Consider the following 17,045-nt stretch of genomic DNA (forward strand, 5'->3'; position numbering starts at 1 on the left):
CAGAGGACGAGGTTGAGGGGCTCACAGGCAAAGAGGACTTGGAGGGAGAGGACAGCTTCTGATATTCCTGAGTGGATGACCCAGGGGTTTCAGCTGCCGCTCCTCCTCCCTTTGGGTGCCTGGTGGCCTGGCTTAACTCCTTGTGGAGAAGGAGTACCTGGAAGGATGTTGAGGTGCCCCGTTTCCCCCTCGCGTTGCCACTGCAGAAATTCACCCATGGCTCCTGTGATGGTGTACAGGTCTGCACACATCTCAGCGTTCTACTGGATCAGGGTTTCCATGGAGATTTTCATACATGCACCTGTGGACACCACTTCATTAGAGAACAGGCGGACACACTTCTCCGACTCACGTGCCACTCTGTTGAGGGCTTTCAACAGCTCTGCGTGATGTTGCCACACCTGACTCTCCAAGATGAGTTGGAAGGGAAAATCTAAAGGCTCGTCATTTAACTCTGAACTCACAGATGCCTGATCCCCAGCAGTCCTGTGTGTGCCAGGGAGCTTGCCACAAACCTGTCTCCTGCTGCTGCAGACATTTGTCTTTGCAGTGACCACCAGATTGTGAACTCGAGCCTGCTCTAGATCTAGGTTCAACCAAGGTGTGTGTCTCTGCAATGATGCAGGGTGTGAGTCGGCACTGTGAAGGGTCTTCCAGGCTACTTATTTACAGCTCTTCAATGGAGGAGGTGCCCTCTTGGCTGAAGGTGAGGACGTGGATGGAGCTGAGGGAATGGCTGGCTGAGGATGTTGGCCGATTTTCATAGCTACCTATGAACAAAAGTAGTGCATGGCAGCAGACTCAAAAACAGGAGAGAGAGCATTCACATTTGCATTGAGAGAGGGATGATATGCAGGATCCTTACAAGGGGGTGTGTATGTTAATGGTGTTGTCCCTTGAGCTGGGAGATGCCTGTGGATGTGTGAAGGGTTTGAGAGTGTGAGTTGGGAGTAATGAGAAGAATGAAATACCTCAGTGGAACGGATGAGACCATTCATCCTGTAGAAGCATTGGGTGGCTGTTCTCTTTTGCAGGGCATTGGCGCTGGCCACTGCCTCCCAAGTTGGATTAGTGATGTTGCTGCCCTTCTTGTGGCCAGACCGGGGATAAAGGACGTCGTGGCGAGCCTCCACTGCGTCCAAAAGGCTGCCGTCTTTTTGCCTTTCAGGGCTATGTCGTCTTTGCAGCAGTCGTGGGCTAGAAGCACTGGGGTTCACGTGTGGCTGGATTTGAAACGTGGCGCCCGTGTGGTGAAGCGGTGAGGTGATGGCATGGCAGGCAAATGAAAGCCTGTCCACTGTGGAAACAGCGTGTTTCCCAGGAATGTATAATTAATGCAGCTGGTTTGGGAAGATACGGCCTAAAAAGGCACCATTGTGGCCGGCCGGTAAAATGTCATTTCACCCGCCTGCTACCGCACTTAGTGCAAATCTGGGATGATTCTGCCATTGGTCGAATGTTGCCTTGACAATGTTGCCATGGCAGTCACTCTCATCTCCCCTCTTGACTTCAGCCCTTTTGTGTATGTTTGGACCAAGATTGTAATGAGGTCAGGAGCTGAGTGGCCCTGGCAAAACCCAAATTGAGCATCAGTGAGCAGCTTATTACTGAGATATTTGATAGCACTGTCTTCGACAACTTCCTTCACTTTGCTGATGATTGACAGTAGACTGTTGGGGAGATAATTGGCTAAGTTGGATTTGTCCTGTTTTTTGTGTATAGGGTATACATGGGCAATTTTCCACATTGCCAGATAGATGTCAGTAATGTAGCTGTACTGGAGCTGCTTGGCTAGGGGCGTGGCTAGTCGTGGAGTACAAGTCTTCAATACTATTGCCAGAATGTTATCAGAGCCCATAGCCTTTGCAATATCAACGTTTTGTCAACATAATCACGCTTGTTTAGGATGACTACCCCAGTCTCTTTGTCAGGCTTGCAAATATGTATGCCTGGGTTGGCCCTGAGGCCTCACAAGCCCAACAGACATTCGCGCTGCATGTGAAAATCAGACAGGTCATTAGGTATACCACAGTATGCTTGTGCTAGATCCGCTGGTGCACTTTCAAGGACTCGGGGCTCAGAGATCTGCTCTCTGCATACAAAAGGAATATGTTCAAGCCTTGTGTTTTTTTTAAATAAACTGGAAGCATCAGAGCCTATTATTCCCTATTGTTTTCTCCATGGCAATTCCTCGGCCAGTGTTGACTTGCCAACCAATCAGCACCCCTTTTGTCCACTATTATAAACTGTTGTGACTGTTTGAAATTTGGCACTCTTGTGTTCGTCCTGATGAGTGCAAAACAAAGACTGTTGGCAACAGATTTCTCTTTTCAGCAATATTCAAAATCTATACATCTTATAACATGATCACTCTTATCCAAATGTTCACCCATAGACACTTGGTCCACCTCATTTCCCAGTGTCAGGTCCAGAAATGCCTCATTTCTAGTTGGACGAGAACAGCACTACAGAATTGATCAAGGAAGTTCTCCTGAACACATTTCAGAAATTCCTCTCCCGTCTTCCCCTTGCTCTAACATTATCCCAATCAACTAAAGTCCCCGAGCGTCACCACTCTAGTTGTTGTACATCTTTGATTTCCCCTGCAGTTTTGCTCCTCTGCTTCTCATACTATTTGGAGGTCTATCGAATACCCCCAGTTGCATCATCATACCCTTTTGGAGTATTACTGAAAGAAAGACTTTTTTGTTGAAACTCTGCATCTTGCACTCATCAGGACAATTTGCAAGAAAATACCAATGTCAGGGAAAACAGTGTATTTATAATGTATGAGAAGAAAGTACTGATTGGTTGGCAAGTAGACTCTGAAACCTTCCACAAAAAATGTATTTTTTCAGAAATACTGAAGTTCGTACTACCAAACGATTATTTGCATACACTTTTTGTTTCTGAACTGTAACCAAATGGATTCTGTCTTTGCCCCCTCAAGGACATCCCTCTTTCCAATGCTACAGTATCTATCCTAACCAGTACTGCCACCTCACCTCCCTTGGCCCCTTCTCTCTTTCTTATGAGTGCTTTGTCCTTGAATATTAAGCCATCAGATATCATAATTTTTCAGTCACATTTCCATTATTGCTACTGCATCATGTCCCTACATGGCTAGTTGTGCTTAGCTCACTAACATTATTCACATGTCTTTGCATTCCTCATAGTATTGCTGAAAGAAGAAACATGTCAAAGCTTTTCATCTTGCACTCATCAGGGCACTTTGCAAGAACACCGATGTCAGGGGAAAACAACAATTTATACTGTATGTGAAGTGAGTGTAACAGGCAAGGTACAGACTGTACCTCACCAGCCCATGCTTGCAAAACTCAAAACAAATTATCCAATATTAGATGTGTTTCTGCAATTGAACAACATTTGCTAAATGATTCTCTGTGTTAAGAATTATGCTGACAACCAATTTAAGGTTGTCATTCGGGCTCGCAGTGTGGCACATTTGCATGTACTGAAAGCTACATATATTAATACACAGGGTCCTGTTGTTTGCAGACAGAGAATATATACACACATTGCACCTGTTTCAGCTAAACAAAATAAGTGACACCCATTCGCTGACTCATTCCTCAGGGCAATGCCTTGACCAATCAGGGTCAAGCTGCCTGGTTTAAATTTCAAATGATGCTTGGCAGTTAACTGTCAGTCACCATCACTGGTGCATTCTCCATGGCAATGCCTCTACCAGTCCGAATCCACTTGCCAACCAGTCTTTACACACAGTATAAATTGTTGTTTTCCCCGTATTCTTGCAAAGTATCCTGATGAGTGCAAGATGAAAAGCTTCATGTTTCTTTTTTCAGTAATATTCAAGGTCTGTACTACCAAATAACTATTCCTTATGGTCCTCTATCCCTCTTATCCAATATGGAACCACTTCCTTTTCTAGTACTGTCCAACACTTTCACTTTATAACCGTGTTCCTCTTTTCTGTTTCTACGTGCTGGTGCCCATCCCCCTGCCAATTTAATTTAAACCCAAGAAAAACTTGTACTGTATTACTGTAGCACCTTTCACAAGCTCAGAATATTCCAAAGTGCTTTACAGCCAATTAGTACTTTGAAGTGCAGTCATTGTCGTAAGGTAGGAAACATGGCAGCCAATTTGCACACCGTAAACTTGTGTAAACAGCAATGTGATAATGACCAGATTAATCTGTTTTAGTGATGTTGACTGAGGAATAAATTGTTGGCCAGTACACTGGGGATTGCCCCCCTACTGCTTTTCAAAATAGTGCTATAGATCTTTTAGATCCCGAGACGATAGACAGGGCTTCAGTTTAATGTTTCACCCAAAAGACAACAATCCCTTGGTAATGTACTGGAGTGTTAGTATCGATTTTGTGCTCAAGTCTGGGGAGGGGGACTTGAACTCAAAACTTTGATTCCTACAAGTTATAGATCACTGTTAACTTTATTGCTCCAACACCTACATTATGCAACTTTCAACAATTAACTGTGCCTAGCACATTGGTATAGAAACCCAAGATTTATTAAAAAGTAATAAAACTATGCACTATGGAAGTTTTAGATCTAATTTTAGTCTTTTTGTTGTTTAACTCATGTTGGCTTCTACTCTGTTTTATCAACTCCCCGGCCATGAGACCTCAACTGAGAGGATAGGGTGGAGACTTGGTCCCAAACTTCTGCCAGTAGCAATCTATTGCTGGCTACAAGGAGGCACACACAAACAGCACTGGATGACTTGGACTTGTTCCTTTATCCTCTGTCATTAGACAGAATTGCGAGCATAACTGGTTGCTATTTTGAGGCAATAAGTCAGTTGAGTTCTGGTAGTAATCAAGCTTTACTTCATTTGGGTTACTGCTTTACAACTCGGTGCCAGCCACTCTATTCAACCAGGGCTTTTCCTGAGACATTTAGTAGTTTTCTGTCTCCTACAGAATGCAACCCAAGACCAAAGTAAGAACATAAAAAGATAGTTAAATACCTTTTTGAATAAGGATAAATCTTGGTGAAGAATAAATGGACACGTGTATGCCATAGACTGTTAGCTTTTGTGAAAAGCTTGATGTTACTGGGAATCAAACATTTACTGTCCATCATTTGTGTTTACCATAATGTGAGTCTTACTTTAGAAGTGGACTTAATTGAGAACGGAGGAGCCTTGTCGTAAATTGCAGTTCAAAAGCACATCTCTTCTGTTAGGAAGGATTCAGAGTTCTATTTGCCCAATAAGTTGACAGTATGAGCGAGTTCCCATTAAAAGTTTGTACTGAGTGAAATGCCATCTGGTATGTGTATGTATCAAGTTTAAAATGCTGTGCTGGAGCCTGAGTTTGAATCCACTTCTGAATGATGGAATGAAAGCCATCTCTGACTCAGTCCCAAGTGAACCCACTTGTGAAGGCCCAAACTGGCATCGATTGATTTTACCTGGGAACAACATTCTAGGAAATGAAAATGTTACTTTGTTACCGGGGAGCTGACTGCATGATACTGGAATTCAAGGCACTTTGGGATGAAGTAGAGGCCACATCATCTTGCACTGGTTTACATTTATTTGACTTGGGCTGAAAAGTGAATTGCCATCAACGATTGCTTTGTATTTTCTACAGAGGCACTACAAGTGCTTTTCAGCAGTTATCATAATTTAAAAATAAAAAAAAGTTTGAAAATCAATACACTTCACTTTGCACCACAGTTCTTGTGACAAAGCTAATATTGTAAGTTGCTCCTTCTTCTCCACAATGGAGTATTCAGTTACTATAGGGCGCCTTCACTGAGGAATATGGTCTCGGATTGTGCAAACTGATCATTAAGTAGATTTGCACAAAAGGACTGCTATTAATAAAAGAGAGATTTGCATTTATATAGCACCTTTCACTGGAAGTCCCAATGTGCTTTCTAGCCAATGCAGTCATTTTGAAGTGTAGTCACTGTTGTAGGAAACATGGCAGCCAGTTTGCACATTGCAAACTCCCACAAACAGCAATGGTCTTGTTTTTGTGATGTTGATTGAGAGATGAATATTGACCAGGACACCAGGAAAAACTCCTCTTTTTTTGATAAATAGTGCCATTGGATCTTTTATGCCCCTCCTGGGAGGGCAGATGGGGCCTTGGTTTAATGTCTTATTTCAAAGACAGCACCCCTGATGGTACAGCACTCCCTCAGTACCGCAGTGGAGTGTCAGCTTAGATTGTTACTTAAGATTTGGAGTGGGACTTGAACCTCCAACCTTCCAACTCCAAGGTAAGAGTGCTACTAAATGAGTCACAGCTGACATTCAAACCTTTGTCTCATTGTCCAGCTGAAGCTCAGTTTGTTACTATTGTTTGCCTTGATGCAGCCCTCAAAAGCCGAGCTACACTAGTATCTCCATTTGTAAGTCTAAATTTCATTCCTTTGACATATTCTTGAGTGTTAAGCTGCTCAACTGACCACTGCCTTTATATCTGTCCTTTTTGTAGGAAAGGAGGCAATAACAAGCTAATCAAAATATACCATCGAGATGGAAAGTATGGCTTCTCTGACCCACTCACTTTTAACTCAGTGGTGGAACTGATTAACCATTACAGGCATGAGTCCCTTGCCCAGTACAACCCAAAGCTGGATGTGAAATTAATGTATCCAGTCTCCAAGTTCCAGCAGGTAAATGAGCATTTATTTCATGGATTTGGTAATTGAGCCTCTCTAATAATGTGGTTTTTGGGTGCCATATTAAAAAGGAATACTAAGTGAGGTGTGGTTACTGTAAGAGAACTGGCTACCCATTAAAAATACAAGTGGTCAAAGAGTGATAAATGTGACAGATTAATCTGTCATACCAAACCTGAGTTTTTTTTTTCGGAAAATTTGTAATTAATTCTAAATGGGCCAGATGCCTCAGGTATTGGATGTGTTGTACCATATTTTCAATGCAGTCATGAACTTGATTATTAGTTTGGTGCTGAAATCGCTATGTAGATAGATTGTATTGTGTCTCATAAAGCAGGGAAATCTCCACACCTTATATGAAGTATTAGACGCACTGGTTGCACAGTGTATGCTTATTATAATTAGTTGCTAGGTGAAATGAAAATGATCTTTCGGAATAAAGTGCTGATTCTTTTTCTTGGAAGTTATATCCAATTACTTCTAGTTGTACACCTAATTTTTAGCAGCATCTGTCTTCATGATAAAGCTAATCTTGATAATATATGTATTGTATGATTTGTTGCTTACTTTGTTAAACAGGATCAGGTGGTAAAAGAAGACAATATTGATGCTGTTGGCAAAAAACTGCAGGAATACCATAACCAATATCAGGATAAGAGTAAAGAATATGACCGGCTTTATGAAGAATATACACGGACTTCACAGGTATGCCAAGTACAAGTCTGACAGAGTGATATGTACCCAACAGTAATTGCAAAGCAGCAATCTAATCCAATCAGTGGAACTCAAATGGTTTGTAACTGTGCTGCTGGAGTAGGAGAAGAAATTTGTTAAGCCAGGGCTGGATAATTGAGATTTGATGATGAGAATAGGAGAGATATTTTTTGAAGTTCTTTCCTTTTTAAGACATGATGTGAAGTGCACGATGGGGTAAATTGCACACACACTGGTAGGAGTAAGGGTGTTGACTTAAATGGCCTTTTCGCATTTCATTCCTTTTTGATTTTGGAGATGGTTTCATTTAGCTTTGGTCCTGTATTTTGGCATTGGCAATATTGACACTGATACACGATGGTATTTACACTGAAAGCTATTGGTGAGGTTGCCACTATTTTCAATAATTTATTAGGACTGTAAAATCTGTGCGTCACCACCTTTTTGTTCTTCAAAAACTGGGATGCTTCCTTTGGGGACTGTATTTCAAAGTATCACTACTTTTAATGTATTCATTAATGTGTTAGCAACGGTTTTGGTTATTTTTTAATAGATGTGAAGCTGGCACATCACCTTCACGTGTTTCATGTTTTGCGGTTTGCTTTTACTGCTAAGGTCAAGTTCTCTCAAATTGCATACTTTGCAGAAATGTTGATGCCACAGTGCATTTTTTGAAATAGTTTTTTGAATACAGTTTCCCTAATCTTGCAATTCACATTTTAGCAAAAGTTGCTATCTGACTCTTCAAAAGATTTGATTATATCATACTGATCCAGAAATCTCATTACTTTTTTAAGGAACATTGTAGCTCCTGTTATATTCTGTAGTTGTGCTGATGTCAGTAGTACGCTTGGATAATAATTTTAGTGTCGTGTTCAAAGTGGTTTGTTAATTTCTGAATTAATGTCCAACATTGAGTATTAAGATTGTCCTAAAACAATTGCACTACAGTACAGCTTTCTTTGCCAAGTAGTAGAATATGGATGGCTTTATATAAACCTAGAAATTAGGCTATTGCCATTTGCTTCTCTCTCTGCCTGTTATCTGAACCCACTGCACTGTGGCCAAAGGTTTGCGTTACTGTGGAATCTGCACCTGGTTTGTACTGCAGGCTTGAATTTCACAGTACAAAAATTCCCAAATAAATTCCCTTTCTCCTTGTTAATCGCAACATATTTTTAATGCCATAATGTGTAACTGTGCTTTCATTGACATTTGGAGAAAATGCAGATCAATGACCAAACTTCACCACTAACTTGTACAGGTGGAATGAGCTGCTTGGTTCCAGGACATGTTGACCTCCATCTCAACAGCATTGTTACTTACGTAATGGCCTGTACAGAAGTGCTGACCAAAGCCATTGGTAGCAGTGATGTAATGGCCATTAGACTAGACTAAATCACATTTTTAAAAATACAGTTTATTTTGAGAAAGGGTTGCAGAATTGAATTTTGCAATATATTTGAGTCTACTGCAAGGCCACCCCAAATGACATTCATTAAAGAATATTGCAACCATTTCTGACATTTATTGACTCTAGACTGTAGTTTACAATAGAATACAGGGAATTTCCATGTGCATATTACAGTAAAAAAAAATATTTATTGAATTTTTTTGAAATATAACTTGTAAACCTGTCACTTAAAGGTAAAACCAATCTGTCTCCAACAGGAAATACAAATGAAGAGAACTGCAATTGAAGCCTTTAATGAAACGATAAAAATATTTGAAGAGCAGTGTCACACTCAAGAACGTTACAGCAAAGAATATATCGAGAGATTTCGCAGGGAAGGGAATGAGAAGGAAATTGAGCGGTACTATTGCTTTAAATGTTTTTCTCTCCTCAAATATTAGGTATATGGAGTTGTCTGATGAATAAAAGAAGCCTATCACCCCCCCCCCCCCCCGCCCCCCACCTCACTTGAACGTAAAGCAGAATATTACACATAACAAGGACCTTCATTTAAAGCTTACTATACCAAAATAAGTAGCTTGGCCCAACTGATCTGTGCTCTTCTTGCCTTACTTCACCCTATCACTATATCCTTCTATTCCTCTCTCCCCTTCTATTCCTCGAGTTCCCCTTAAAATGCAGACATGTTATTCACGTCAACTACTTCCTGTGGTAGTGAGTTCACACTCTATCATTCTGGGTAGAATATGGATGTCTTATATAAACCTAGAAATTCTGCTGAATTCTTTATTGAATTTATTAGTAGCTATCTTATTTATGATTTAGGGCTTCCTCACAAATGGAAACATCATCACATAAACCTTATCAATCCCTTTCATAGTCTTAAAAGACCTTTATCTAGCCACCCTTCAGTTTCTTTTCTCCAGAAAGGCCCCCAGCTTGTTCTGTCTTACATGATATTTGAACCCTCTCAATTCTGCTATCATCTTGGTAAATCTATTATGCATTTTCTCCAGTGCCTCTATATCCTTTTTGTAATATAGAGAAAACAGGTATAACCAATGTTCTATAAAAGTTTAATATAATTTTTTAAAATTTTACTTCTCTTAATAGTTCCCCTGGAAATGAACTGCGGTGCTTTGTTTGCATTTTTTATGATTTTATGAACCTTTCTTAATTTTATTAATTGTGACCCCAAATCCATTTTCTCTCCTTATACTTATGTTCTAAAGAGTAGTCAAACTTATTTTTTGGTAGAAGGAATTAAGATCACCTCACACTTGTATTGAAATTAATTTGCCATTTACACTCCCATTCTGCCAGTTTGTCGATGTCTTGAACTTTGTCGCAGTCTTCCTCAGCATTATCCTTGCTCCAAATTTAATGTCACCTGCAAATTTTGATATAAATGTCTATGGGTAAGAATGTGGTTATGGCTAGTTGATTTATAACAGGAATTTTCTCCATAATGTACTCAAATCAATATATTGATGGGTTTTGCTTCATTGAGTCAGTGGATAAAAGGGGCGATTTTAATTTCCATAAAGTATATTTTTGTAAAGCAGCTAGCTGAACAGATTATTACTGGTATACAATGTCAGTTAGAAGGTAAATTAGAGATAAGCAGCTATGAATATAGGAGGAAAAATAGAGAAAATAATTAACATGCACATTATGACTGAAAATGAGAAAGCGTAAACAGTTTGTGCCATCCACACAACATCCTGATATGCATTAGTTGCCAATAATTGTAAAATCTTTTGTGTGGTAGGATAATGATGAACTATGAAAAACTCAAGTCTCGTCTTGGGGAGATACATGACAGCAAGATGCGCCTGGAACAGGATCTGAAGAAGCAAGCGTCCGATAACCGGGAGATTGACAAGAAAATGAATAGCATCAAGCCTGACCTAATTCAACTGCGAAAGATCAGGGATCAGTACCTGGTGTAAGTAGAAACATATAAAATAAATGAGGAAATAAATGATGTTGGATTTACTTTTCTGAGGGGCAAAGTATAGTTGAATGTTGGCAATATAACAATTAAAAATTTATGGATTTCCCCCCCTCTCCATCTTGCAGATGGCTCAATCACAAAGGAGTGCGTCAAAAGAGAATAAATGACTGGCTTGGAATCAAAAATGAAAATGCAGATGAGTAAGTATAGTTGTCTTTGTAAGTCACATTGTTGAAAAATACTAGTTTTTTTTCCCTCTTACCTTAAGTTGAACTAGGAATACAGTTAGTATCATCCTTAAGATATTAGAAAAGGTTTTCCATGAAAACTTGCTGTATTTAGATTTGTTCACATTCAAAAATGGCAGAGAATTTGTGTAGATAGATCACCCTTAGTGTAACTTGGAAGGGCTTTGCCACAAAGACAATTTTTAATTTTGAGCTGGAATAAGGAATTGCTCGTCAGCTATATGGTGAATTTATTTTTGGATGTGTTACATAGGGCCAAGGTATAGCTTTATATAAACCCATCCTCATTGTTTGCATGCATCTTTGCCCTTCATTAGTTACCAAAATTACCAGGATTGTGATAATGTACAGGAAAAGCAGTTCAGATTAGAATGAAATATTTTATCTGCAGCTAAAACAAGATTTACTTTCTTGAAAAGAAATTCTACATTGTGATGAATTTAAGCTGAGTCTAATATGATCATTTTCAGTTCGTAGTTATATTTTGATCAGGCAAGCTTGTATGAATGTGATGGGGAGTGGAAGTTAGTGACAAATTTGGCTTGCCAGTATCTGGAGAAAGATTAATGGTTTATCAGAAGCATTTTGTCAGAACATAATTGCCTAATCTCTGGTTCTGGCACTTTTAATTTCAGCTTTACAGAATTCTCTGTTTTTATCTTGACATTCGTTTTTGGGAAGGATAGGGTTTTTTTTAAAAAATATCTTTTCCTGTAAGAAACTAATAAATCTAGGAGCCTATATCCAGTTTTCAGGCATCTAGAAATGGATTCAAAGAGTTGGTACAGTATCTTCAGATCACATTTACAAAGCATAGTGAAGAACTTCTACTGAGTGTGCTAGTGATAACTAATGCAGACCATCCAGTATGCATTTATTTTTAGTGTCCAATTTTGACATATTGGGTCCCATCCATTGTACTTAATGGGAATGTAAACTTATTGATTTGAATAGACAGGCCCATAGACAGATTCAGCACTAAGGGCAAGTAATCTGATGTATTTTCAATTCTTCAGTTTGCCAGTGATGAACCAAATGTATGTCTCATAATCAGGGTCATCTATTTACATGGGCTTTGACTCCATGTTGCAGGCAGCCAGGCTGAGTTCTTATATGTGCTATTATATCAAGTTGATTGGTACTGCAAAGAAGAGGGGACATTTGCCACTACTTGTAATTGCCTTGCTTAAACTACTTTTATGAATTATAAAACAAAGTATGACACCAAGCCACATAAGGAGATATTAGCTCAGATGACTAAAAGCTTGTTCAAAGAAATGGGTTTTAAGGAGCGTCTTAAAGGAGGAAATTGAGGTAGAGAGGTGTAGAGAGGAAATTCCAGAGCTTGGAGCCTGAGCAATTGAAGACATGGCCACCACAGGTGGAGCAATTAAAATTGGGGATGCTCAAGAGGCCAGAATTTGAGGAGCAAAGATATCCCAGAGGGTTGTGAGGCTGGAGGAGATTGCAGAGTTAGGGAGGGGTGAGACTGTAGAGGGGTTTGGAAACGAGGATAAGAATTTTAAGGTCAAGATGTTGCTTGGCCAAGAGCTGATGTAGGTCAGCGAGCACGGGTGATAGAGAAATGGGACTGGCTGCAAGTACAAAAGGGCAGCGGAGCTTTGGATGATTTCCAGTTTAAGGAGGGTAGAATGTGGGAGACCCGCCAGGAGTTCATTGGAATAGCTGAATCCTAGGGGTAATGAAAGTGTAAGTGAGAGTTTCAGTAGCAGCTAAGCTGAGATGGAGTGAATTCAGGCAATGTTTTGCAGGTGAAAATAGGCAACCTTAATGGTGCCAGGAATATGAGGTTAGAACTCATCTTAGGATCAAATATGACATCAAAGTTGCAAACAGACTGCCTTAATCTCAAACTGTTGCCAGGAAGGGGAGGTGGAGTCAGTAGCTAGGTAATGGAATCTGGTGCGGGAACCGAAAGCAATGACTTCAGTCTTCCCAATATGCAATTGGAAGAAATTTCTATTCTTAGTACTGGACATCAGTTAAACAGTCTGATAATTTAGTGGCAGTGGAGGAGTTGAGAGAGGTGGTGGTGAGATAGAGCTGGGTGTTGTCAGAATACATATGAAAATGAACACTGCATTTGGATGATGTTGCTGAGAAGGTTTAGTTTCTAGACGATTTGTAAATATTAAACTAATGTGGTGGTATAAACATTAGAGCTTTAACATTGCTATCCCAGTTTAACATAAACAGTTAATCGTAGAGTTGGAATTTTGGAGCAAGATAGCAAATATTCTTCACATCACTCTTTGTGAGAGCACTGTACAAAGTTCAATAGCGTAACATGTTATAAACAATTTCATCTCAGCACATATTTCATTACTGAAGAAGATGAAAACCTTCCTCACTATGATGAGAAGACCTGGTTTGTAGGAGCTATTAATCGAACACAAGCTGAAGATTTGCTTCGAGGAAAATCAGATGGTGCCTTCCTAATCAGGGAAAGCAGTAAAAAAGGCTGCTATGCCTGTTCTGTGGTGTAAGTATCATGTTTTGTTTTAAAGGAATCATGTTTGTCACTCAAGAAAATCCCATTGTTGATGCCATGTTGAGTCAATTTTTTCCATCGTTAGTCTTCATTACCATGTATACAGGTTGTAATTCTGTTTGAAGGAAGTCTTATCTAGGAATTTATCAGTAACTTATGCCATTGGTTATTTAAAAATGTAAATTTTAGAAATTAATGCATATTTCACATTACAGCAGGTGCAGTGTGGGCAGCCTTTTTTAAGCACTTATTATGCTACCTCACCCTTTTGATTCCCCTTTCTCCTCAATTCCCTTTACATTACACAGACTTACTACCCATCTCAGTTGACTGATGCGGGAATAAAACAAGGCAACCCAATACGGGTTTAGGTATAAGCTGTCGGATGAGGGGAGGGAGCAGAGTTCTCATTGAAAACAGGATTGGTTGGTCAGTGAATAGAATGCAGAATGAGATCTGAATGAGCTATCCAGTTTGGCAGGAGATACCACAAAACAAGGTATGAGCTGTTGGTTGAGGCAAGAAGTAATACGAGCATTAGTCGAAGAACGTGAGGGAATAGATGAGTCAGATTCTAACATTAGCATTTTTCTTTCCTAGGTGAGATAAATACAAAGCTTGTGCAAGACAGGTGTCTTAAAAATGTTTTCGATATATTAATGTGATTTCTCATTTCCTGTTCCTGGAAGTCCCTTATCCCTTAGCCAGCCATTTTTCTAATTTTATTTTCAAGCATCCAATTTCCACAGCTTGGGGCCAGACCAAGGGCAGAGCTCATCCTATGGGAAGCTAGCTCTTCAGAACTGGTACCAAAGGGATACATTGAAGGCTCTTTGTCTACAAGGCCTGGCACATGACCAGTACTCTGTGGGACAGAATGAACAGTTTGATATGCTTCAGAAGGGATGATTGTGTTGAAAAAGAATGCCTTTCTGCTGCATTCACAATAAACTACAGTAAAAATCCAAATTCTCACCGCCTCAAAGAATTAAAGCAGTCTTTCTTCTGGGAGGAGAGACCTTGGTGGCACTTTGACCAGCTGCATGGATAAACTTCTATTTATAGTTGCCAACACACCAAATGGGCATAAGCTTATGGGAGATTTTTTTCTTAATTCAGAGGCAGTCCAAAATAAGCGACCACATGAAAGAGTCATAGTGGAAAACAGCTGGATTTAAATGGTATCTAGATCCTTTTAATAATTGAAATCAGCTTTGCTAAATATTCAAAGTACAGACAAATCATGATGAAAGCATTAGTTTCCTAAGAAATAGTAAATTTTGATTCGGATCTCTATAAACTTTTAAAAGCCCATTTTTCTAAACAGTTTGGGTGCAGGGAAACCTTTTGGTGTAAAAAGAAATCAAATACTTAAGTATGTGTGTTTGGAAGTTGCCAGGGAATCGAGACTAAGTACTTCATGGGAAGTGAAAGTGAAGTTTTAAAATATAAGTGAGATGTCTCTTGCCTTTTTTGTGCAATATTAGTCGCTGGGCTTATGGTACAGAATCAGACAACAAAAATGGTTCCAAGTGATCAAGCACTTGATCTATAAACCCATGCTAAAGAAGTAAAATCTGGTCTTATTAAAAGCAAGAAAATAGTATTATCTAAGTTTTTAAGGACTAGGAAGGGAATCTGAAAGTGACTTTGTCCTGGTTCACAAGTTCTACACAAAATTAGCGAATATATGTGCAAACTGAAGTGACCAACATTTTTAACTTCATATTTCAAGGTAAGTGGTTCTCTGCATTACGTTGCTAGTGATGTCTGTCTAATCTTGGCTGCATACTAGGTGGGGAAGGAATTAGAAAGGAGTAGTTAGGTGAGCAAGAGAGAAAATTAGAGTGTAAATTGTCTTCTGTCTACACTGGGCATCTTCTATTAATGGAACAGGAGTGGCCTCCTAAAAGTTGGGGGGCAGTGACACATGGAGAAGAATAAACATAGATTTCTGTACCATGGAGTTCCCTTAGCTGCGATTACATGAAATGTTTCCCTAAGTGCAACATGTCAGATATCCAGTTACTAAATTTACTTATATATACTGTTACATATTTTTTAAAAGCCTGAAATGTTGCATTTCAACTGTTGTGTTAACTGGCTTGAAGTCAGCTTGGTGGCCTTGAGTTAATAGAACAAGCTGATTGCCTAATATGTGATGTCATAGGATTTTTTTCCCTTGCTAACAATTGCTTGCCTCCCCTTGCAGCGCTGATGGAGAAGTGAAGCACTGCGTGATTTACAGCACGCCAAGGGGTTATGGATTTGCCGAACCTTACAACTTGTACAGCACTCTTAAAGACCTGGTGCTGCATTACCAACAAACTTCACTGGTCCAGCACAATGACTCTCTGAATGTGAGACTGGCCTACCCCGTCTACAGCCAGATGCCCTCTCTGCGCAGATGAATGTTTGAGTCGGCAGTGACAGATTACAGAACACTGAGGGCATTGTACTTGGCTGCTTTTGCACAGTGAGTACAGAATATGAACAGGACAGTGGCGTACTCAAGAGTTCAGGTGACCTGGTGCTACCTAAACTCCAACTGTGACTTTCTGTTTTTTTGCTTTTATTTCAGTCACAGAGAAACACACAAAAAAAACTGGAAATGTATCTTTTTTTTTGGTTTTTGTTTTGGTGTCATTCGTGTGGAGCTGAAACTTAAGTCCAAACAGTCTGGTGCTGATGGCTCTAGGCTATTCATCGTGAGAGTTTAAAAATCTCCAACTTTCAGATGTTCTTTTTCATGGAACAGCCAGTGAGAACTCTGTTAGTCTTAACTTCAGATCTCTACAATATCTAGCGCAACTCTGACCAGAGCACCCAATGTACGAAGAAGACCTCTTTGCATTTTTAGTTTAGTCGACGTATTCTTCTTGAACTAGACTTGACCAGATTATCTGATTTCTTTCACTTGTTGGAGGACACTGAACTCTGTGTGAAAGAAGACCAAAGGCATTCAGGAGAGCTTCTGACAAAAAAAAAGTTTAAAACTGGCAAAATTTGAAAAAAAAAAGTTGCACAAAGGGTCATTTTCAATGTACTGGAGTACAAATTTAAAAAAAGAAATACAAATAAAGAACATTTTATGGCTTCTGTGACTCTAGAGCTCTTCACAAAAAAATAACCAAAATGAAAAGACCAGGGCATCTTTTGATGATGGTTTTAGCACTTAATGTTCATTCAGATGTCTGCAGCCGCACATATTTACACCAAAACATTAGTGTTAAAAAAAATGCATAATGTTATTAACATAAACCTAAAGTTTTGTCATTTTATTTTTAGTCATATTTAACCCAAAACGTGAACATCAAAACATAGTTATAAGGAGGCAAGTACTTTAAAGCAGCTTGGAATTAAACTATGGGGGCGAAGAAACAAAATAATCTTGTTTCATTGTTCGTTGAAAGGAGAATGCAATTTGTAATTCTTCTGGATGGCCAAGAAAGATCCTATCACTTAAAGGAGGCATGGGGAATTGGGGTAAATTGTTGGCTGATACCTATTCATTTTTCAATGGAAAACAAAAAACTCAGTTAATCTTTCATATTTT

At 39.5% G+C, this 17,045-nt stretch overlaps 1 protein-coding gene across 3 annotated transcripts in view; it reads left to right on the forward strand.

The window, feature by feature from the left end:
* The window catches only part of pik3r3b (phosphoinositide-3-kinase, regulatory subunit 3b (gamma)), a 610,777-nt gene extending 594,191 nt beyond the window's left edge, over window positions 1–16,586 (forward strand). For all 3 annotated transcript variants that reach the window (XM_041207743.1, XM_041207744.1, XM_041207745.1), the window contains 7 exons: window positions 6,458–6,638; window positions 7,224–7,349; window positions 9,030–9,172; window positions 10,544–10,720; window positions 10,855–10,929; window positions 13,310–13,480; window positions 15,702–16,586. In XM_041207743.1, coding sequence (XP_041063677.1) covers window positions 6,458–6,638; window positions 7,224–7,349; window positions 9,030–9,172; window positions 10,544–10,720; window positions 10,855–10,929; window positions 13,310–13,480; window positions 15,702–15,900 — 1,072 coding nt within the window. In that variant the 3' untranslated portion in view covers window positions 15,901–16,586. The remainder of the gene's footprint in view (window positions 1–6,457; window positions 6,639–7,223; window positions 7,350–9,029; window positions 9,173–10,543; window positions 10,721–10,854; window positions 10,930–13,309; window positions 13,481–15,701) is intronic.
* The last annotated feature ends 459 nt before the right edge of the window (window positions 16,587–17,045 follow it).

Source organism: Carcharodon carcharias, chromosome 16 (assembly GCF_017639515.1).
Source record: "Carcharodon carcharias isolate sCarCar2 chromosome 16, sCarCar2.pri, whole genome shotgun sequence".
Lineage (NCBI taxonomy): Eukaryota > Metazoa > Chordata > Chondrichthyes > Lamniformes > Lamnidae > Carcharodon > Carcharodon carcharias.